Raw genomic sequence first — 23265 nt, 5'->3', positions numbered from 1 at the left:
ATAAGATACATATTTCTTCCCCATGGTTCACCATGTGGAAATGTGACGTGAAAATGTGTGAAACCCATACAAACCGAGTGAAGCACATGGGTTTTACCATGATACATTCCAAATCCACACATACATGTGCTTTTAGTGACACATCATTCATAAAATTGCGTGTGAACAATAGTCATTTTTCATGTGGTACTTTTGCCCTTTTCTGTACAAGTAAGGATTCTTGTTTGTTCATTGAAAGCTACTTTGGGATTTAGGAATCCAATTCAACATTACAGAGAAGAAAAGTAATCCAAAGTAATCTCTTGTTCATCTGGTTCTATCACTTATTGATGAACATTTCTTGATGCAGTGCCATTGAGAGAAATTAGAGATCACACAGCTATCCAACTTAATCTTGCTTCTGGAAATGACCCCAGATTATTTTACTGTGCAAAAAAAACAAAAAACAATTAAAGTGACATTAAGAAATTCCTTCCATTCTGTCCTTTCGATAAATCATCCTTATTTAGAGTTGTTTTAGTTAATGATCAAAGACCTGAACACATCTCTATCATAAATACAATCATAATGATCTTTTTCTGTTAAAAAGATTTATGAATCCAGCCTGGAACTCAAGATAAAACAGCTTAATTGAAAAGATTACTTAAGATTAATTAACTGACAGCATGTCAGTTAATTAATTAGACCTCATCAGAAAAAAAGAGCCTGAGGTTTTTGGAGGTGTTCATTTTTCCATCCACTAGAATTCCCCAGAAATACTTTTTAGATTGAAATAAATATTCGGCCAGCATTCTCCTTCTACTTTAAATCATGTTTGCTCAGGAGTGTTGAAATAAATGAGAGTTGAACTTGATGAACCCAACTGAGCAGCACTTTATCTTAACACCTTGCTACTAAAAACTGCACAATACGCATCTTTAAATCCATTTTTACATTACAGCATGTACAACTATTCCGACCGTGACATCCTGATCCTTGGCATGCTTAGATCAACTGCTGAGTGTCTGCAGCTGAAGGGGCTGTAATCCACCTCAGAGCAACATCAACATCAAATCAGCACATTTACCCTTATATCTGTACTTTCCCCTCCACCTGGCTTTGATCCACACAAACATCACCTTATCCTTCCTGCTGGTCTCACATCCAGGGAATTCAACCATCGCTCATGAACAGAAATCACTGTAAACCTGTACAGTGCTTTATTTCTTTCCACAGCAGTAAGTACATACTACAGATGTGCGAGGAGAAATCATGTAGAGATAATGCTGCAGCTGTCACTGTGGCTCAGATTATTTAATAACACTCATAGAGAGCCCAGAGCTCTGTAGAGTGTCTTCATCTCAGAGGTGGGGTTGCTTTCAGAAGGCCTAGCTGTAGCCAGAGGTCACAAATGTCCACACTCATCGCTTTACTCATCACATCTCTGCCCCATCGCCCCCTGTGCCGGAAGGTTCTCTGCCTCAGCTTCCCAGTTTGCAGCTGGCAACTCAGATCAGAGAAGCTTCACCTCACGTTCAGAGGTGTGGAAAGGTCCGTGTAGTGATTGCAGGTCAGATTCAAGAGGCATAAGGAGTCACACATGTTGTTGTTCAGATACTGAGTGTGGAATCATTTATAAAAGGTGTTCACCTCCTTGGGTGTTTTGCCCCTTTTTTGCTTTGACAATTCAATCAAAAAAAAAAAAAAACTTTTAATGGCAAAGTCAAATTTGACTTTTTCAAATTAATGAAAGAAAGAAGATATTGTATAAATGTTCAGCTACTTGACATCAGTATTTAGTAGCTGCACCTTTGCTTGAAATTACCACATGGAGTTTGTGGGGATGAGTCTCTGAATGCTGCAGTTTTATTCTGTTCTTCCTTGCAAAACTGTTAGAGCTCTGTTAGATTGTGTGGGGGTCAGCTGTGAGCAATCCTTTTAAAGTCCATCCACACTTGGTTAAAATAGATGCCCATGTCTTTGAACATCCATTTTGAGATGCTTAAAGTTCCTGCAGTCTTTGGATATTGCTTCATAACTTACACCTGCTTCAGCCATTTCCACACCTTTATCACTGACCTGTCTGGCTGATCTCTTGCTGAGGGCGTACAGCGGGTCCAAACCCTGTACTGGGACTACATGTCCCTTCGGATCCACAAAAAAGAGCTGAAGTGGATCACTTTTGAAAGTGGGTATCCTCAACAACCCGATGTTGGCTATATTTTTTAAATGGCTTGCATACATTTTATCTACTTTGCCCTTCATGTAAAAACCTGGATTCTTCATCTAGATTTTAACTGTATCCTCACAGTAACCCTTTTACTTAAATGAGACGGCCGAGCCGCTTATCGTAATTCAAAGTGTCAGGCTTAATGTGTTTTTGTCAGTAACATCTCTGCCTCACTGGCACATTAATTACCTGCCTCCATGGTTTGAAGGCAGTAAAAAGACATTAGCATTAATAGCGAACTCTGGTCACATGCTGTTTCTCCGACACAATCAGCATGTAAAGCAAAATACCACCTTGCAGCTCTCTGATTAGCTGTTTTCCCTGCAGAACAGCTTTACTCTGATCAGATATATATAATTATAGCTTTAGCAATGATCAGCAAGGCTCCCTACAATTCTCTATTTTATGTGAACTTAATCCCCTTCCTTGGTTTCCTTAGGGCCGTATGCTGCATTTGTCAGCAAATGTTGCCTGAAGGAAATGCAAACAGAGAATAATCTCACAGTAATCTCCAGGAAAGCCTAAGAGGAAGGTTGATTTTTATCAAAACACCTACGGCAGTGCAGAAACTATCATCTAGAAGCAATGTTTGTAAATTTCCAAACAATAGGAAACATCATGAATATTAATAACTTGACAGATGTGGTGCTGCAACCTGAGAGATGCAGGTTTTTTTATTGCCTCATGCTGGAAGAAAATTTTTCTGCAGTAAATTGGATGTCCAGGAAGACAAAACTTGAAAAAGATTTTTATGTGGGTGACCAGAATGTTTTACAGTTTCGCTTATAACAATAGCTGCTGGGGTTAAATTGGAGGCTATAAATGATGGAGAAAGCCATCTGCTGCTCAATGAAAAGCACTTCTGACCAATCCCTTTGTTGAGGATTAGATTAAGGTTTCACCATCATCACTTTTGGCTCCAGACACAGAAACGTGGTCATGGTTACATTCTGAAAAACAACAGTGAATAAATAACAAAAGGTGACATTACCAATGATCCATTAGTCAATTTTAACATAAATATCAAACAGATCTGTTCATCCCAGGACTTGTCCCTCCCATTTAGTGTGCGTTTCTTAGTGTGATAATTAAAGTTTCTTCATCTCTCGTTGCAGAGATTTTGACAAAATCCATTGTATTCACAAGCAGCATCCATCACTGGGCTGCATGTGAAAATAAATAAATAAATCTGATCAGACCTTTCCCTCAGTGTGGTGAATTTTGTGATTTTTTTTCCCCCCTGTGTGTATTAGTGTATTTTTTTGTATAATAATTGTAATTAGTGTAATTATTGCATCCTCAGAAATGCAATAATCCATATCCTCACAGCAGCAAATGTGAACCAGAGGCATGTTGTACAATCCTCTTTTGCTGCAAGTCTTTTGAAATATGTTTCAAATTAAAATATCTACGAATAAACATTTTTGCCAATTCAAAAATGCAAGTCTAGGTTTATTGTTCAGTTATGAACATTGACCTTAAGTGAGGTAAGTAAGGGCTGCAGTCCCTTATCCATTGCTCTGGGTTCTTATGTGATCTCCTGGATGAGTCTTCAGTTCGCTCTTTGAGTAATTTTGATCAACCAGCCACTTCTGAGAAGGCTCATGCTGTTCAATATTTCCCAAATATGACCTAAAAGCAAATATTCTTCATTTGTAGACAGCATATAGATATTTTGCATGTAAATTAAATAGATTAGGCACAATGTGGCATAACTGAATGAGAAATGCCAAAGCTTAAGTGATGTCTAATTTCTGAGTGGGTGAGTGTAATGTGGTTAATTATGGTTACTTCTTGACTGAACAAGGGGACGATTACTTTTACAGGAATGTCAATATTAGTGTGAAAAGCTTTTTCCCCACTAAAGCAGATTCATAATTTGAAAAATGTATTTTGTAAATACAAACGTTGTCATTGATTTAAAACCTGTTTGAACCTTTTCATGTCACAAATAATGGACGGAAAGAACTATCAAGAAACTACATTATTACTTTGTTGTAGTTTGGGACGCGATTTGTTACTAGAGAAAACATGCAGCGAAAATAAAAGTGCACTGTGTCAGTGTGCCCTTGAGCAAGGTACTCAATCATCTTTCGAGCTGCACAGCGACAGAGTTTCTATAAAGGAACTACAATAAAATAAAACATTAACCCGTATGTTGCTGTATCTACCTTCGCTACCACACGTCTCTCTTAACGACATCAGTCAGAGAACAGCATCTGTCACAGCAGCACTGCAGATGAACTAAAGCAGCCTCACTCACTGCACTCCCATCCTCCTCCCCTCCACACACACGCACACACGCACACACACCATGGATCCATGTCTCACCATCATCCTCTGCATTCAGCCCTGATCCACCGACAGAATCCACCTGATTTCCTCTCACTCTTACAGCTGCTTTTTATTATTCACATCACAGTTGTTATATCTGTGCGGATCCAGCTGCGGAATGAAGTCGCTGCTTTTCTCGGCACTGCGGGACAAAGCCATGAATCCCTGGCTGCTCTTCGCGCTGCTCGGTCTCTGGTGAGTGAGTCGCTTCCATGTGCCCGTCGTGATGGGAAGAGGGGGTGAAAATGACCGCAGAAAGTGTCTTTGCGTGTGCGGGCGTGCGTGTGTTTTATTTATTTATTTATTTACTTATTTATTTATTTTTACAGCGGGTAATTGTGAGAGCTGTGGCTGGGGAGTTTAAAATCGAACGCTGGTTTTTCTCTTGAGACTGACTGCTTGGTGTGTGTGTTTTTCTTATCTACCTGAGAATTGCAAATTGGATGATTTTGGTCCCCACTGTTCAAGAAATGTGTATGAGCTCATGGCATGAGCGACACTTAACACATACTATTAAGATTAGAGAGTTCCTTTTAAGTTATAAAAAGAAAAACATGGAATTTCTCAGCAGGCAAACATGTCATTTTTGTTATTTCTGCTCGCTATTTAAAAAAAGGGTAAATAGTGAATCTTACAAGGCATTGTAATCCAGTCAAGCGTGATAAAAGCACAAATCTCTTAGCCATGAGCGATCATGCCATCATTTACCAGCTGCGGTCCAAGAGTCTCTGCTAATTTTCTGTTATAGATGCCAGTTATTGTCTGAATGTTTGCTGCCTCTTGGAGAAGTTTTTACCAAACTCCTCAAATTGAAACATTCTCTCACCAACAGTTTGGATGAGTACTTATTATTTGTGAATATAACATCAGTTTTGGACTTTTAATGGTTTAGTTTAACTGTATTGGACAACTATTTGGATCTAGATTGTGCAGATGCAAGTAAAGGACATATTGTATATCATTGGTGAAGTTAAATTCCAATCGATACTGGTTACATCCAAACCCCTCACACACACAAAAATCAAAGCAAATTAGTCAACAAATTGAGTAAAAAATTGGAATGACAAAGTTTTTGAAAAAGCTTGCTTTGTGAGGAATCCTTTATTAGTAATAACTTTAATAGTTAAAATTTACGAGAAACTGGCAGTATGTGTTGCTCTGGTGTGATTTTCTTTCACATGAACAGTCTCCAAATCTTGGAGGTTTTGGTGATGTTGTGGAAAAAGTGGATAAAGGTCAAGTTATTGACTGGGCCATTTTAACAGTTTTACACTCTCTCTAAAACCACTTAAAGGTTCCTTTGTTCTGTATTAAGGACTATTATTTGGAAATCAGTGCTTGCATCATCTTATGGATTTGATTTTCAAATCCATAATTTTCTAGTACAGTTCTCATCTGACTATGATGTGTTTTTCCTGTATTATAGTGACTAAACTTCAACATTCTTCTTTTCCATCTTGTAGTCTTGTGCAGTGAGTGTGCATAGAGGCCATTGTGGTTGAATGTATCACTTACTGTTTTCGTGGGAAAATATTGCTTTAAACTTAAACTTAGACTCTTAAAATTTTCATATGTCTTTCATGGACAAAATATGTTAGGTAGAGACTAAAAATATATATATAAAAAAAACTGTCAAATCACATTTTAAATGTCTGAATGTGCTTGCAACAGACAAATACCAACTATGCTATGTGTCTCTTCAGCAGTGCTCAGGCTGTTTCTGTGTAAGGCTGTAAGGAAATTAACATAAAAAGGATAGACTCCTGTCTGTGGATTTAACAGAGTTATGAAACTGTCAGTGTTGCAGTTCGTTTCTTGACAGCTTTACTGATTAGTTTTGGCAGAGTAACTGTTGTTGATTTAAGCTCAATGAGAGTCAGAACAGGAAAAGCAGAGACGGAAAGAGCTGCCAAGCAATCAGTTAATCATCATTGAAAGTCTCTCCAGGATCAAAGCTGAACTGGGGCTGCAGCTTAGTGCTGAAAGCAACGCCCCTGGTGGGCTACATCAAGCTCCATTGCCTCTAATGACACCCCCATGAAAACTCCCAAATATAATGAGAAAATACCACTAGTGTCTTAATGTCTGCAGCAGTGCAGGCTGTTGTCTTTTACCAACACTTTAAGTGCATGGTTGGTCATATTAACAATGATGAGGTCAGAACGGATTTAAAATTGATATGAGTGTAATTTTTATTTGGGATGTGAATAAAATCTTCATCAACCACAGCCTGATGACACTCAGAATTTCCATCAATCTTGTCTTTTACGGTGAGAAATCAAAGTTTGATGGACACTTTTGAAAAATGTATTTATTCGTTGTGCCATAGGAGAAGGATGGTTTAGTTTTCTCCAGATGTATCAAAACATTTAGACGTTTTGTTCATATATGAAAGCTAGAAATGGCAAAAACTGTATTTAGACTTCTTTTTGTAATTTCATAATTTCGGTCATTGGTTTGTTGAATTTGTTGATTTCTTCCCTCACCTTTCTTTCATTTATTTAATCCATAATTGGTTTTTTTCTTTCTTTTTCAACATTTGCTTTCCAATTTTTACTCTTCCACTGTCTTGCCTTCAGCTATTTTATTAATAAAGATATAGATTTATTATGAGTCTATTTTTAGATTATGATCAGCACTTTAGATCTTTGTCGTATCCCTATCACAACATCATTTAGGCCTTAAGGTGACTACACAGACATATTTGTCTATTCATTAGGTCACTGTGCCATGGGGAGGATCATGCCTATCAGAATTATTCCGGAAAGAGTAGCTTAAATCCTGGGCAGAACGCCAGGTCCGCAGGGATCCTTATAGTATCAGGTCTGTGTTTATTAGCGGGGAACTACAGCAGCAACGTCATTTGGCACAAGCTGAGAGTTCGACCATGTGGAACGGCCTGTAATAGAAACAGCAGGACTCATCAGATAGCAGACACATAAAACTGCTTATAGCTCTGTTTAAATGGCATTCCAGAAGTGCTGCTGTCTGCACTGAATCCAAGCACTCTTCCTTTGACATGCAACCTGACACAACCTTGTGCTTTGATTGTGCAAACACAAGACCAATATATTTTTTGTGCAGAGGTAGAAACTGCTGAACTTTTATTTTTGGTGCTGAAAAAAAAGCACAGGTCAGAACTATGCTTTATAAGCTAAAAGCTGGTTTTTGCCCTTGGGGAGTCCCAGCAATATTGAGCATCCTCACACAGCACAATCTATGGAACAATTAAAGGGAATGTTTGTTCTGAGGAAACAAAGAAACAATCAGTTATTCACATGGGATGAAAACCTGGTGTGTTATTAAAGCTACACGTTTAACCTAGGATTCATTTTAGAGTTTTTCTGCTTAGAGTTTCACGAAGCCCATTTCTTATTTTTGGACATATTTTACTTTATATGGTTTAGGAACACATTCCGTTATATAAAAGTATTAAAAATAATGCAAGAACGCAGTTTCTGATAGATTTTAAAATATAACATGAATCCAAATGCCATCATTTCTATTGATACATGTCTAAACAATGTTACTAAAGTGGACAGAGGAGGTGTAAAAGATTACTGCACGTGAACCAACAGTATTAAATGATGTATGCTTTTGCATAAAGCTGTGTCCTGACTTTGATTTCTGTTAAGACAGGTTGCATGTTTAAACTAAAAATCATACTTAGATCACATATCTTCATTTAAATAAGAGAAAACTCTTATTTTTTACTGTGAAATGTACTTTAGGCATACAAAGGAATACAATTTGGAATAAGAAAGTAACATAAAATGTGGAAAAAGTGAAGTGCTCTGAATATTGTCCAGGTGCACTGCATGAGACTACTTCTTCTGTTTGCTTAAGAATTGCAGTTTGGCCTAAAAATAAACTCCATTTTTGTGGCAAAAAGTGGCAGTTTGATCCTAATTTTAGAAGCAAAGAAAATAATAACCCTTCCATTGAATTGAAAAGAAACACAAGGTTACAGATTTGAGCAGCTTGCTTGCATATGTCATGGATGGAAGATTTAAATCGATTAACAAAAACAAAATCATTGCTAAAAATCTTCTGTTAAAAACAAGCTTTTCTGTACAGTTTGCTCTTAAGGATGCAGAGCCAAAAAAGAAACCCAGCATGATTTTGCATATGTCAGAGTCGTTACTCCAAAGTTCTGAAATGTTGGCGTTCAAGGGTGAAGCGTCACTGATGAAAACAGATGTTCTGGATGTTTTGCATCTGCACCACAGTAATGTTTATTGCAGATTTAATTTATTCATTACATCACCTCTGTTGACAGTTGAGTTTGAAAACATTCTAGTTTTTTTGCCATGATGTTATAATCACAAAATGGAAGTCTGCCTTTTAGCCTGCTTATTTTGCTATTATGTCTTTGATTTTCTGAATTTCTTCAGCTTCTATATTTTGTGTTAGCTGAACTGCAAATCTGATATTCACTTCCTCTTTCAAATCAAGTGTCTTAGATTATAAGATATAATAAAAACATTCAGATCAATATTAGGTTTTCCAGTAATTTAATGCCATATGGACTCTACATTTTCATCCATTTATTTAACCACAATGAAGCTAATCTAGAAGAGGTTTGTAAAAGCCCATCCCATCTGCTTTTGAAAGATTTAAGAGGTAATCTTCTAGCTCAATGGTGCTGATCAAATGCATTGATTCACTGATCAGAATCAGCACCTCCACAATAAAATAGAAGTTTTGTCAATTTGTTTGTCAAGACTGAAACACATCAGCAATAACCATAAAGAAACAACAAATGCTTTAAATAAGCCTTGGAAGGGAAATCAGGCCACTTCCAAACTATTTGCCAGCCACTACTCTACTGAAACAATGTTTATTCACAAATAAAAATAATAATAAACAAACAAAAAAAAAAACAGCTGCAGTTTTTCGTAATATTAGATCCCCCAGCAAACAGAATGAAGGCTTGTTCTATAAAAGAACATGTTTTTTTAAAATGAGTCAAAAGAGATCAGGGACAATGGATAGATGACACAAAGGTAGAGAGGTTTGGTCATTGTGCAAAGCACCATGTTTTAAGAAAATCAAACTTGAGATATTAGCATAAACAGAGCATACCAACTTTTAAGCTCTGTGGTGATTGAAGCACTCGGTTTGCAGGCACGAGTCAAAATTCCTCCATAATGATATGAGGGACCTAATAAACTCAAACAACAGATGACTACAAGGAGATATTCCTCCTGAATTGCTATACATTTTGGCTTTTTCAAAAACATAATATTGAGTAACGTGTTGTGTCTTTTTGTAAGCTTCATACTCAATTTCAGAACCTGACAAAGATACAATCATTTTAATTTTATTATATGTAAAACCCTAGTGCTTAAGTAGAGTAAATTATTTTACCAAGAATATGTATTTTATAAAGACCAGAATAAGCAGCTTAATGAATAAAATCATGTATGCAGCCTGTCAACTATTAAATAAGAAATAAAATCCAATTTAATCTGTTAGATGTGTGCGAGATGTTTACGGTAATCAGAATATAACTAAAATGTGTTTGGCATATGCTCAGGCACCTCACATCTTAAATACCTCTGTTCTCATCAAGGTTCTCAGTCTAACAAATGGTTGATGTCCATGTGATCCGATTCATCATCTGGCCAGAAATCACCTCTATTTTCCTTCGAAAGTTTAAAAGCTGCATATAGCTGCCTGATTTTCCTCGCACAGTAATTTTCACCTTCAGTTCACAAGATTAATCAAGCACTCATTCTCCTTCAAGGAAAGCCAAATGAGAGCTAAAACAACAGAGGAACATTTGGGAATCTCTGGATATGTATTAATGTTTTATGGTTATCTCTCTTCTTCACAGTTCAGCCATTGGGCCCAGTAAACAGGAAGATGAAGACTACGAGGATGTACCCATAAATAAAACCTGGGTGTTATCGCCAAAGGTCTATGAGAGTGACGTGACTTTGATCCTCAATAAACTGCTGCAGGGCTACGACAACAAACTGCGGCCTGACATCGGAGGTGAGAAAAAAAATCCTCTCATCTCCACGTAACACCTTCTGCATTAGAGGAAACATGTTATCGATATTCAAACAGAATTTATAATATTTAAAGTTTATTTCCATTTATTGTAATGAGTGTTATGATTGTTATTGTGAGCTTGGTTGTTTTTGGACAGAAACTTGCAGCATTACATGTAAATTCCTGTCCTCATGTTATGTTTCAGTGCGGCCGACTGTGATTGAAACAGCAGTTTATGTCAACAGTATCGGACCAGTGGACCCCATCAACATGGTGAGGCAGTCTCCACCAATTTAGCTGCAGCTTATTCTCATTTTTATCCATTTAGTGCTTTGAAAAAGTTGGATTAACCATCAAGATGGACAACTATCTGACCAAACCTACCAAGAGGTGAACAAAAATGAATAGTAGAAGTATCAGTCTAATAAAAACTATTTGCTAATTGTTTGGCGTAGTTACAAAAAATGGGGAGATCCACACAGAATCTGCTAATGGAGATTAATTTGGCCTGGTTGGCTTGAGGCAAAACCAGTAAAATTCCCATGAAGAAGTGACAATAACCCGTTCTAAGTCCAGATCATGATGATATTAAAGCCTTCCTCCACTTTTGCCAAAAGGTGAATGGACCTCTGCATTTATCTGTGCATGCTAAGCAGCACAGATATGATCCTGACATGATCCTGTTAGTAGATGGTAAATGACCTGTACTTGTGTAACACTTTAGCTGTAGGTATATATCTGGAGTGCTTTAGGCTGCAATCAGTCATTCACCCGATAGCACACACTCATTTATATGCTGATGGTAGAAAGCTACATTGTAGCCAATGCTACCCTGGGACAAACTGACACACTCAGCTAGGTTGTCAATCAATTGTTGCCTCTGGACCCTCGGAACATCATCACCAGCAGGCGAGGTAGGGGAAGAGTCTGTCCCAAGGACACAAAAACTAAAATGGGCAGTTGGGGTTTGAGCCCTTAACTTCTAATCCATTGTCACCCTGCAATTTGAATTATTGCAGGGTTGCTAAACTTGTGTCCTTCATGTCCTAGATGTGTCTCTGTTCAACAAGCATAATGCAACTGAAAAGTGGTGAAAGAAGTTCTGATAATTGAAAAAAACAATGTATGTATACTGAAAACATAACATGGAACAGAATTGGAAAATGGATACCAATGTTTGTAACGACCTTTTCTTGCAGGAATACACCATTGACATCTTCTTTGCCCAAACATGGTATGACAGCCGATTGAAGTTCAACAGTTCGATGAAGCTGCTCATGCTTAACAGTAACATGGTAGGCAAAATCTGGATTCCTGACACCTTCTTCAGGAATTCCCGCAAATCCGATGCCCACTGGATCACAACTCCCAACCGACTTCTGAGGCTGTGGAGTAATGGACGAGTCATGTACACACTGAGGTAGGACACTTGCAGCACTTTGTTAGCATATTTAATGTTAACTCTAAAGATATTTGTTGTTTGTGCAGCTTTAGTGTGCACATCTGTGTTTCTTTTTAAATTAACTCCAGTTTGTCAAACCATGATCTATTTGTCTGTTTTATTGGTGTTTCAAAGAGTGAGAAAAAAGCACACAAAAGAATGTTGAGACTTGATTTTCTTCTGTCACAATTCTGTTTTATCAGGTTGACTATTAATGCGGAGTGTTACCTTAAGCTGCATAACTTTCCAATGGATGAGCACTCGTGTCCACTGGAGTTTTCGAGCTGTAGGTTGTCAAACGTAACATTCTCTCATTTTCTAACCCGTCATCTTGACTTCAGCTTCCTAGTTCTCCTAGAACAAGGGACTAGCACAATGGCAACACCTGTGTTCATTTTCCTTGCCAGAGAGCCCATCTGCTTGAGGCTGTACCAATCTATCATCTGCTCCACCAGCAGAAAGAGAAGGTCACCTACTACCATTTTGCTGACAGACTTAATGAATTCTGCACCCTTCCCCAGTCTGATTCATGCTGTCTGTCATCCTTCATTTGTCTCTTGTATTGTGCTTTTGCTTCTCGTGACATATCATGCTCTTAATCTTCCACACACCAGTGGAAAATACAAAGAACGTTCCACTGAGTTTATGTCAAATGTCAGAGCCAGTTCAGTCACAGGAAATGTTATTGAATCAGCATGAGTTTGTGATAAACTCAAGCCTACACTAACCGATGAGGCACACACTCAGTCAGGTAAGACAGAATTGCCTTACTGTTTCTAGTTTTGCAGTGCTCTAAATTGAAAAAACCCTTTCATCTTTAATTTGCTTAATCTGTTTCAGTGGAATATGTCATAATGACAATATATTTTGACTTGAGTCGACGGATGGGTTATTTTACCTTTCAGACGTACATTCCCTGCAGCATGATAGTGGTCTTGTCCTGGGTACAGTACAGTGGTAACTGGATATGGTTTTCAGAAAAAAAGACATTTTACATCAATGTAATATTTGGTCTCTAAGGTAACCAAGAAATTACCTTTCCTAAAAGTATATTATCATGGCAATGATAAGCCAGAAATCAAGGCCAACTGTTTATAAAATATAAAAGATTACAGAGTAAAACTTGACATAGACAGATGCAGAAGGGAAACCGAGAAATCCCTTTGCAGCTCTTTCAAGGCATTCCCAGACCAGAGAAGATTTGTTCAGTGAGTTCTGGGTCTCCTTCTCAGGTGGCTTACTGATCAGAAGCCTAAAGTACCTCCATCAAGTAATTTTGATGAAGAGGAGCAGGGGCTCCACTCTGTGTTCCCATCTGATGATGGAGTTCTTTACCTTATCCCTAAGCCAGAGCTTTCAGCTCAGCTCTTTTAAAACGTTTAAGGTGCCACTCTGCATTTTTAAGAGAAGTTCCAAAATCTCAAAACTAATGAGCAGGATCAAGACACAGTTACAAAAAGAGAAGCAAATGTTTCCACATGGTACTACTGACTGCGGGGGTACAAAAAGGTGTACCCACTGGATCGTGAAAAGGGTTTAGACTATTTAGAATCAAACTTAATTTGCGAACTTGAAGAAATTTATTGTGACTGAGCAGGTCAGTGACATTTTGAATGCTCCCATTTTCTTTGCCCTAATGCTGTTTCCTATGAATAACAACCACTCATAAACTATGTAAAGGAAGGATGCAGCCACTCTGATTTAAAGGAAAGATCACAATCTTGATTTTATTCACTCTACAGTACATAATTTAAGTAGGTGACAAATACATGTCCTTTTGCATTAGGCATCCTAACTGAAGTATTTATATTTATGGGTTATTCTTGAAAATACTGTAGTAATATTCAGAAGTCGTATTCATTTTAGGGCCCACCATAAACTAAACCTGCTATTCACTCAGTGCCATAGCAGCCAAATATGTGTATGAACTTGCCTGCTCTTTAGAAAGGATTAAATAGGAAAGACCTTTTGCCACTTTATTAGATCAAAAACAGCCCTTCCTTTCCAACTGAAGAGATGTATAACAATTCCTCTTTTGTCTTCTATAGCTAATTTGTTTTCCACTGCATTAATATGGAACAACATCCCATAACTTCAGTCTCCTTAATGAAAAAAGCTGAAAATGCTATTGCTCAATTCTTTATATTTCCAACTCCTGACTCACCATGAATGAGATAAGTTTATACTCAAATCGGGGCTGTGACATAGACATCGAACAAGTTACATCATTTGGAACCAATAGGAAAATTCAACTGCACTAGCCACCTTTTAACACAAACTGGATAGCAATAAAATAGTTTTAAGACAAATATCTCAGATCTAAATTAGTTTACAAAAAATGTCACAATTTGCACATTAACAAGATCCTGTCCTGCAAGTTTTCATCAAAACAGATAAAAGACCTTTTGCTCACTCCAGATTATCTGTATAATCTGTGCAATCATTAGACCATAATACAACAGGAGGGCTGAGCCTGGTAAACACCAGACAGGTTTTCGTGAACATCTCTTGTTTACAGCTGCATCTCATTATTTTTGTTGATAACAAATTACATATTTAACTGACTCAGGTTGATATGAAACTTTATTACAGTAGGCACCAACACTAAATGCTTTTATCAAACTTTAATTTAGACAATATTTTGGACAGCTATGTCAGATACTTTTCTATGAAATAGATTTTTATTAGGCCAAAATGGATGCTGTGACTGATAACAACTGTACATAAATCATTGAGAATAGCTGAGTTTTAAGTTGCTGTGGCTATATCCATCTTTCTTGCACAGTCTATGTGTGAGCTACATTGAATAATATCTGATGCTGTAGGAATGAGGCAGGCTTTTGGTTCATCTGTTTTGGGGTGTTCTGCAGATGGTTATCCAAAAAACGAGATCACATATCGGTGGCAGAGGCGGGCAGTGGAGGTGGCCGACCAGCGTTACTGGAGACTCTACCAGTTTGCTTTTGTTGGGATGAGGAATACCACCGATGAGGCACACACTCAATCAGGTAAGACAGAATCGCCTTACTGTTTCTAGTTTTGCAGTGCTCTAAATTGAAAAAACCCTTTCATCTTCAATTTGCTTAATCTGTTTCAGGGGAATATGTCATAATGACAATATTTTTTGACTTGAGTCGGCGGATGGGTTATTTCACCATTCAGACGTACATTCCCTGCAGCATGATAGTGGTCTTGTCCTGGGTATCCTTCTGGATTAACAAGGATGCCGTCCCAGCTCGGACATCTCTAGGTTGGAAATCTTTACAAAATGTTTCCATCTGAAAGTCTAGCATCCTGCCAAACTGAGGTCCTGCAAGTTTTCTTTTGTTATGAGCAAATAAGGAAAATGACAAACCACAATCGATCAATCTTGTAGTTTTGGAACCAAAAATAATAATTTCTGCCTTTTCTGCAGTACTTTGGAGGAAATTCTGACTTATCCACTCATTGAAATCACAGACACTATGTGATTTTATTGAACTGTTGTGTGGTTGCACAAAAAAATGAATCTGCATTACCAGGACAATTTTGATAAGAGGGCCTGTGGTACTCCATACACTTAGCAGAGAGTGCTAATTCAGATTATTTTCAGATAATCTGAAAATGAAGCCTTGGGGAATCCCACATGTAATATTTGCTTTGGTTATTGAGCTGACCTTAATCTTAACTGATTGTAATGTTTTCCCAAGGATAAAAGATAAAAACAAAATTTATTTGTTTTTTTAAATATAGCTACATGATTGTCTTGGTGCGTCACCTGTTTTTGGTACTGATATTGTTTGAAAAATAACTGGAATTGATAATGTCTTTAGAGATGATGAATGACCCCAACTTAAAAATGTTGCTCTCATGTTCATCTGTGACTAAAGATTTAAACGTAACAACCGTTCAAATAATTAGAGGACATCTGAACTAATGCACAATAGTCTGAGCATATGAATAAATGAAACTAGGGAGTATTTATACTGACAAAGCTAAAGACAAACAAGCGTCAGATGATTAGTAAATGAGAATCAGGTGAGATAGGAAAGCAGAAAGCAGGACTATCCGAAATAGACTGGGGAAAAAGCAAAGAAACCTTCTAAGGAATTTCATCCAAGAGGATTTTGTCGGAGTGTCCTAACAACCATTTCTTCTGAGTCCTAAACTTTGTTCATAATGCAGTTTGACAGAAAGTTTGAAAAGTGTAACATGATTTTAAAAAACTGTGGGAAAGCACAGACAAAATCCTAAGAAAAACTTTAAAAGACTTGAAGAGCATATCTTCAGAGATCACAAAGTCAGGCTAAACTAAAACTACATGGTTTCATAATCTTTGCACCATATTTATTTTTTTACTTTTTTGCATCAAATAAGAGTCCCAGCACATAATGGCAAACTGAATTTTTCAAATCAAAAAAATTAGATTTTTCAATCTGCCGATCACTAATCAAGGTGTTGATGGACAATTCTAATAAGCTGCCATTTTTTGTTGGGTTTCTATGCTTTGCTCAGTAATTCAGCAAATTTTCTGTTTTTCTGTTTTACGTTTTATGTTTCATGTTAAACAAAAAATTAACCATGAATAAAAAATTTTTAATTCCTATATTTATCCCTTTTTAGGAATCACTACAGTCCTCACTATGACAACTCTGAGCACCATCTCCAGGAAGTCTCTGCCGAAGGTTTCCTACATCACTGCCATGGATCTCTTCGTCTCTGTCTGCTTCATCTTCACCTTCGCTGCTCTTATGGAGTATGGAACCTTGCACTACTTCACCAGCAACCGGCAGACCAAGAAGTCTAAAGCCAACAGCAGCGCACAGGTACAAACTGAACTTTTATCTGACTCGCTCTGGTTTTATTCTTCTAAACTGAGCAGTGAACGTAACTGTGTTTTCTTTGCAGCAGAGAGTTCCCAGCATGGTAAACATCCGACCTGGAACATCCCTATTGCAGATGAACAACATTGTTCCATATCACGAAGATGACGACTACGCCTACGATTGCTTAGATGGAAAAGACTGTGCCAGCTTCTTCTGCTGCTTCGATGACTGTCGATCAGGAGCCTGGAGAGAAAACAGGATGCACGTTCGAGTTTCAAAGATTGATTCTTACTCGCGAATATTTTTTCCGACTGCTTTTGGCCTTTTTAATCTAGTTTACTGGATTGCTTATCTTTATTTATAAAAGAAAATGTTTATTTATAACTGAAATCAGCTGGAGTTTAACATTTGCAGGTGCATCAGCTGCTTTTAGACTAGTTAGAAGTAACTTTGCAAACTTTTGCTTTGATAATATAAAGGGCCTGGCTGCAGAGAGGCATGGCATATTAGTGATAACAGCTTCAACATCTTGATCCTGCACAATAAGTAGGAAAAATCATCAATGTTAGGCTGATCTTTTTGTGAAATTAACTATAAAGTGTTTGCACATGTGAAACTCCAGTCTCCACAGAGGAACTATTGCCATCAGTCTTTAATACAACAGCCCAAATGTTTATTTTCTCTTTGCTACTGTGCATTGATATCATGCTTTGCACTTTGCATCTGCAATTGAGGGATATTGCCCCTCTAATTTGAAGATAGGCTCCTTAATTTTTCTTCGAAAAGCCAGTAACTTATCTGAACAATGGCCAATTAATTTGGTTCAGAATAGTCAGGGATCGTACCTTTACAAATACACCTTAATTGTTCTCTGCGTTTTTCCTGCAGGCTGTTAGGAGTGATGATGGTTATTTTTATGGCAGACAGATTTTATACTTTCATGTATTATATATTGCAAAAAAAAGGTTTGAGTTTATTCCTGTTCAAGCAAACACATCAACTGGTAACTTAACCTCTCCAGCTGTAAACTGATTGTTTTCTTACCGAAGACGTTCATAAAAAAAGCTGCACATCATTTTATAAAAGTCTGTGGCATCTAAAGCACTTCTCAATAACATTGTACTTCAGCACAGCAATAGAGTTTTACAGGCAGCTTTTAGTAGCAGATTGTTTACGAGAACTAGATACCTGTCTGGATAATTTTCTCCTTATGCATGTATTTTTAAAAAGGGTGTAATTTCTTCAAAAATGTAAGAATTTCCTTCAATGAACTTGTAGTTTGGTGTTCTAGATTACACAGCTTCCATTTATTCATCTTTTGTTTTTAGTTTGAAGAAAATCTGGCAGCAAAACAGAAAGATTAAGTTCAGTTCTTCTTTCTGAAATTAATTAGATGTTTACTCCTAGAAAACGTACCTTCAGAGAAGAAAAGTTGGGACCACAAGAAGAAGGGCATTTTATGCTTTGCCTCATATGCATTCAGTGCTATTCAAGCATTCATACATCTTAGAATGAAAAACACTAATTTGTTGTTTTTCCCACTTTGTGATTAAAGAAAAAACCCTCCCAACACTTAAAAGATGTTCATTGGAGACATTAAGGATATCAAGCCATGAAAAGTTTCAGGTGACATTTTGTCTCATTTTCCCCATAAACTCATCCTAAGGTGACAACAGTAAGCAGTTGTCACAATTTTTTTTCTGAATTCATGAGGGATTTTCTGTTGCACAGGAGCTCTAATCATATTTGTCTATAGTAATGGAATTTCAAGCCTTGTTAATATTAATTGTTTTATTATCAAAAAGTGAGAATTTATTATTTGCTTAAAGCTAATGATAATTTCTTGTAAATATTTAGAAAACATTTTAAACATGCAGCTGTAAAATGGCTGTAAACTTTATAAATCGGCATTTAATGGCCAACTATTATCATATTAAAAGCAACATAACCTAAAAATTATTTTTTAGAAATGACACAAGATGCAAATAAATCTGTATTTCCACTTGTTTCTGACAAGACAAGCAATTTTAAAGTCATGTCCTTTAAAAACAGGAAGTCACTACTTTTTGTGGATGATGACATCTGTACAGAACTGAACATAACATAACGTAACATAATAGAACTGAAGTGAAATTTTTTATAAATGGAACAAAGAAAACATCAAATTAGTCCATCTTTAAGAGAAATTGTTCATTATGATTAAATCAAATCAGAATATGAAAGGTTTTAAACATTAGACAGAATTCATGTTGCCTGAGACAAAATGTTCTTGAGTAAAACAAAGATATTGAATCAGGAATATACTGGCATCTATGCAAGCATACATAGTTTTAGGAAAACTGCAAGTTCATTTGGTCAAAACGAATATTGCACAACTCATTAATCAGATATCTTATTTGCATACCAACTGGTTAACATGATACATGAACTGACTGTGGACAAATCAGGAAAAGAGCATCTAAACTAAAGTTAATTAAAAATACAGTTTGAACTTTAAAGACAAGTTTGTGTCTTATCCCATGACTTCATTTCACTCACTGCATTCCATTGCACTTTATTTGGTTTAAGCTTTAACGCTAAACTGATTAAATAACTTGCGTTAAAAATGAGGCACATATACTTTATCCATGCAGCACAGAACTTGATTTATACTTTTTGATTTTCTTCCACAGACTTAACAGCAGTCCTCTACAGCTGCAGGCTGTAGTATATTGCCACTGCACAAGAGGGTATTTTCTTAGTTTGAGTTAAAGCTTGTTGTGTTATTCATATTTATCTATAGAACACTTTTTCATACAGTTAAGTACGGAAGAGGATTAGGGCCACCGGAAAAAAAAAAAAAAAAAAAAAAGAATTCTGAGATTAAAGTCAGAATTCTGAGAATAAAGTCAGAATTCGACTTTAAAGTCAGAATTCTGAGAATAAAGTCAGATTCTGAGATCTGACTTTATTCTCAGAAATCTGACTTTAAAGTCGGAATTCTTTTTTTTTTTTTTTCGGTGGCCCTAATCCTCTTCCGTAGTTAAGTGTAGCAAAATGTGATTTTGCAAAATTAAGCAAGAAACAAGCACGAAGTGTAGAAACAAGTGATGTTCTACAAAACTACACTGGTTTTGTAAAAAGTAACTCTTGTATTAAATAATCTTTGCTTTTGTTCTCACAGGAATTTATAATTTAATGTTAGCTAACATACAGCCATGTTATCAAGTTATTATGAGCTTAAAGAGCTTGTTTTCTTATGAGAGGAATAAATTATTTTAAAATCAACAGAAAATAATTGTTTTTTATATCAGAAACCAGGACAATTACCGTATGCTGCCAACTGATTTCCTTGAAAATGTTGTTAACTGCTGTGGCCTGCAGGGACAGAACATCCACTGACAGAAGTATAAGGCTCTTCAACTGGATCAAATACTGAATAATTAATTTCTGTATTATAGTATAGGTCCTGCGACAGTCTGGCGACCTGTCCAGGGTGAACCCCGCCTCTCGCCCGGAACGTTAAGCTGGGGATAGGCACCAGCAACCCTCCCGACTCCATTGGGGACAAAGGGTGTATAGAAAATGGATGGATGGATAGTATAGATCTAAATCAGAAGGTGGGGTTTTATTTTAGCATTTTTTTCTTCTAAATCAGATAAAACATTGCTGACACAAAAACAATCTTTTTTTTTTTTTTGAGATAAAGCGAAAACTAACCAGGTTAATTTGACATGATAAATAATACATTTATTACGGCAAGACAACAAAATTAACTAAGTTATTTAATAGATATTACTGGAAAATACGAGATGTTTCATTGAGATAAGACAAAGCAAGCGTTGTTTTCTCCAAATAAGACAAAATGCTCTTTGCTAGCTGATAAAGAAAGCTTTGTTTCTCTTGACAGGATGAAATTAGATGTTTTCTAGAGGTTGCAGGAACATGTTCCCACAAGATAAAGAGAAAACTAACAAGGTCATGTCAACTTAAATAAATGTGAGCTGTATTTTATTTGGAATAAAACATGAATGTTGTTTTCTGGAAATAGAATAAGCTTCGCTATTTTGTTTTATTGGATAACGCAACAAAATAAAAAATAAATAAATAAAAGCTTAGTTTACCAGAGATAGTATGAAACAGGCTCTGTATTATAATACAGGCTCTAACTATAATACACATAATAAGAAATCACATCAGATTTCACAAATGCAAGAAACAGAAACAATATTTCCACAAGAGGGGTAATGCAACTGGATAGTAATTGGTCCAGATTGTGCTAATGCTGTTCTTGACAGTAGACACTATATACCTTAAATAAACACAAGCAACACATTAAATTCTGGATTTATGTGCATATGGTAAACAGCTTAAATCTTATTTGGATGTCAGTGTGGGGCGTAATTAAAAACTGATAAAGAACGACTTTATGGGCATTTTCGGGATCTAGACAGACTCTTAGTCCTTGATTTTGCTGTTTGCTGTAAATCTTACAATCTTTAAATTGATAAATAATAAAACAACTCAAATCTCCTACCATTTGGAGCAGATTTGTTGAAACTGAAACCGTTGAAATAAATTGTAGAGATGTAACATATTCTTAAGTCTTATCATGATGATGCACTAAAATATTTTTGGTTACATTGCAGAAACTCTTCTCTTACCATGATACCATTTTGTTTTTGTATTTATTTGTATATTGTGACATATTCCAAACTACAATGGTAATCTGGTAATGATTTAAAGGCATAATCTCAATTAGACTACAACTAAATGAAAACATATTACATCAATATGGCCAACTTGCTTGAAATCACAATATAATCAAATTTGTCGTTGTACAGTGAAATTAGCATTTTCTTTGCAACTCTATTTCTGCTTTGCCTTGGCTTAAAAAAAAACAAGCTTTCATCTCCATGTCAGGCTTTAAAAACTGTATAGATGACTGCCAGCTGAACATTTTTAAATGTATTTAAAAGCTACGTACTCTGAAACTCCAGCATATCATGTCATTTCTTTCATATTCCTTTTTGCAAGTATCAGAAAAGAATCAAATGCTGTAATTGTCAGCCCAGCATCTTCAGAAACTTGATCATTTATCGCACTAATGATCTGCAAAGAGCTAAAAATATCATAAAACTCAAGCCATATTAAAGCGTTGGTCATATATCTGTGTGCAAAATCATTCTCTGTAAATGTTGCTCATGTTGTATTGTGACTACTAACTCAATACACTGTGACAAAATAAAGCAGTGCCTATAAAATCCAACTGGTGTTATTTCAGACTTTATTTTCCAGATGTATTTGCATTGCTTAATTATTCCCTTCTTTGAATAAATTGGTGGCCTGAAAGTTTATGACAGACAAAGTTGAATTTTTGGGCAATGTTACATCCAGGGTGTTTTGGGCAAAAAAAAATCCTGCAAAACTGAGAGTGAATCGACTCAATCTCAAGTTCCTCTTAAAGCATCATTTACAGTTAGCATCATGCAGGACTGGCCTCAGACAGACTGGCGACCAGTCCAGGGTGTACCCCGCCTCTCACCTGAAGCGTTTCCTGGAGATAGGCACCAACACCCCTTCCAACAAGGCTTTACAGAAAATGGATGGATGGGTCATGCAGGACTCATGGCCTTCTTTGGTCATTTTTCCACATGTTCTGAACATCTACCGTTGAAAATATTGAGTTTTTTTTTTACTTTTTTGGCTCAGCTATGAACTTATTAGCAGAAATGTCCTTGTGTATGAGGCAAATTTTATGCAATGTAATGATGGCAGCTTATGTTGCCTTGGAAACAACCATGTTTGACATAAGAAGGAGGAGTTCAAGCATCATTCACTTTTAACCTTCCTTTCATGCAGGACTTGAATAAATCTAAGGTCAGAAAAAGGGCAGATTATATCTCTGCAGACCCCACACATCCTGCATACTCACTGTTTAGACTTTTATTTTAAAGTCAGCACTACAGAACTTCATTTGTAAAACAAGCCACCATCTGTCTGTCTGGTGGACAAATAGCAGAGTGCCTAGTCTGATACAATGCAAATTTTCATGGATTTGACCTTGCCTTGCTCTTTTGTAAAAACAAAATATGCATACGTATTTACAAGAAAGAAAAAAATTATATATATTTATATTTAAATGTGTTATTTTAGAGAAAAAGCAGAACCGAAGTCTAATTCCTCATTTGTGTTCACAAAGCTGACTTTAATCGTTTCTAGGATAATTATGAAGACAACAAGTATCTCCTGCTGTTTGTAATTTCTCGGCTGAATGTAAATGTACTGCTATTCAAGTAGTTAATGAAATAATAGATAAAAAGATTCAATTCCAAGAAAAACTAAATATTCCCTACTTTCTGCTTGGTGAGAAATCCAAACCTACAGTGAGGTTTTGTTTTTTTTAATGTTTTTATTCCCTCTACCACAGCAAGTACCAATTAGGATGTAGCCTTGAAGGAGGAAGGCAGAGGTGCTTGAAAGCAAGTGCTGATGAG

General features: G+C 36.5%; 1 protein-coding gene across 2 annotated transcripts; it reads left to right on the top strand.

Annotated features, from left to right (window-relative positions):
• Positions 1 to 4463: 4463 nt before the first annotated feature.
• gabrg1 (gamma-aminobutyric acid type A receptor subunit gamma1) lies at positions 4464 to 19609 on the top strand. Of its 2 annotated transcripts, none has more exons than XM_044143510.1 (9): positions 4464 to 4738; positions 10383 to 10543; positions 10749 to 10816; positions 11743 to 11963; positions 12188 to 12270; positions 14855 to 14992; positions 15082 to 15234; positions 16587 to 16789; positions 16875 to 19609. In XM_044143510.1, the coding sequence occupies exons 1-9, from the start codon at positions 4662 to 4664 to the stop codon at positions 17151 to 17153; spliced, it is 1383 nt and encodes a 460-aa protein (XP_043999445.1). In that variant the 5' UTR covers positions 4464 to 4661; the 3' UTR covers positions 17154 to 19609. The 2 variants fall into 2 exon arrangements, with proteins under 2 accessions (XP_043999445.1, XP_043999444.1); XM_044143509.1 differs by having other exon boundaries at positions 16872 to 19609.
• Positions 19610 to 23265: the final 3656 nt, after the last annotated feature.

The sequence above is a fragment of the Gambusia affinis genome, linkage group LG16, assembly GCF_019740435.1.
Source record: "Gambusia affinis linkage group LG16, SWU_Gaff_1.0, whole genome shotgun sequence".
In the NCBI taxonomy this organism is placed as follows: Eukaryota; Metazoa; Chordata; class Actinopteri; order Cyprinodontiformes; family Poeciliidae; genus Gambusia; species Gambusia affinis.
This window is presented reverse-complemented; position numbering and strand designations above follow the sequence as displayed.

Bases quoted from the DNA above. Each gene is read 5' to 3' on its own strand.
- gabrg1 (XM_044143509.1), top strand. From the start codon at position 4,662: ATGAAGTCGCTGCTTTTCTCGGCACTGCGGGACAAAGCCATGAATCCC. The intron at 14,993-15,081 runs GTAAGACAGAAT...AATCTGTTTCAG, and splicing joins TGAGGCACACACTCAATCAG to GGGAATATGTCATAATGACA. The intron at 15,235-16,586 runs GTTGGAAATCTT...ATCCCTTTTTAG, and splicing joins CCCAGCTCGGACATCTCTAG to GAATCACTACAGTCCTCACT.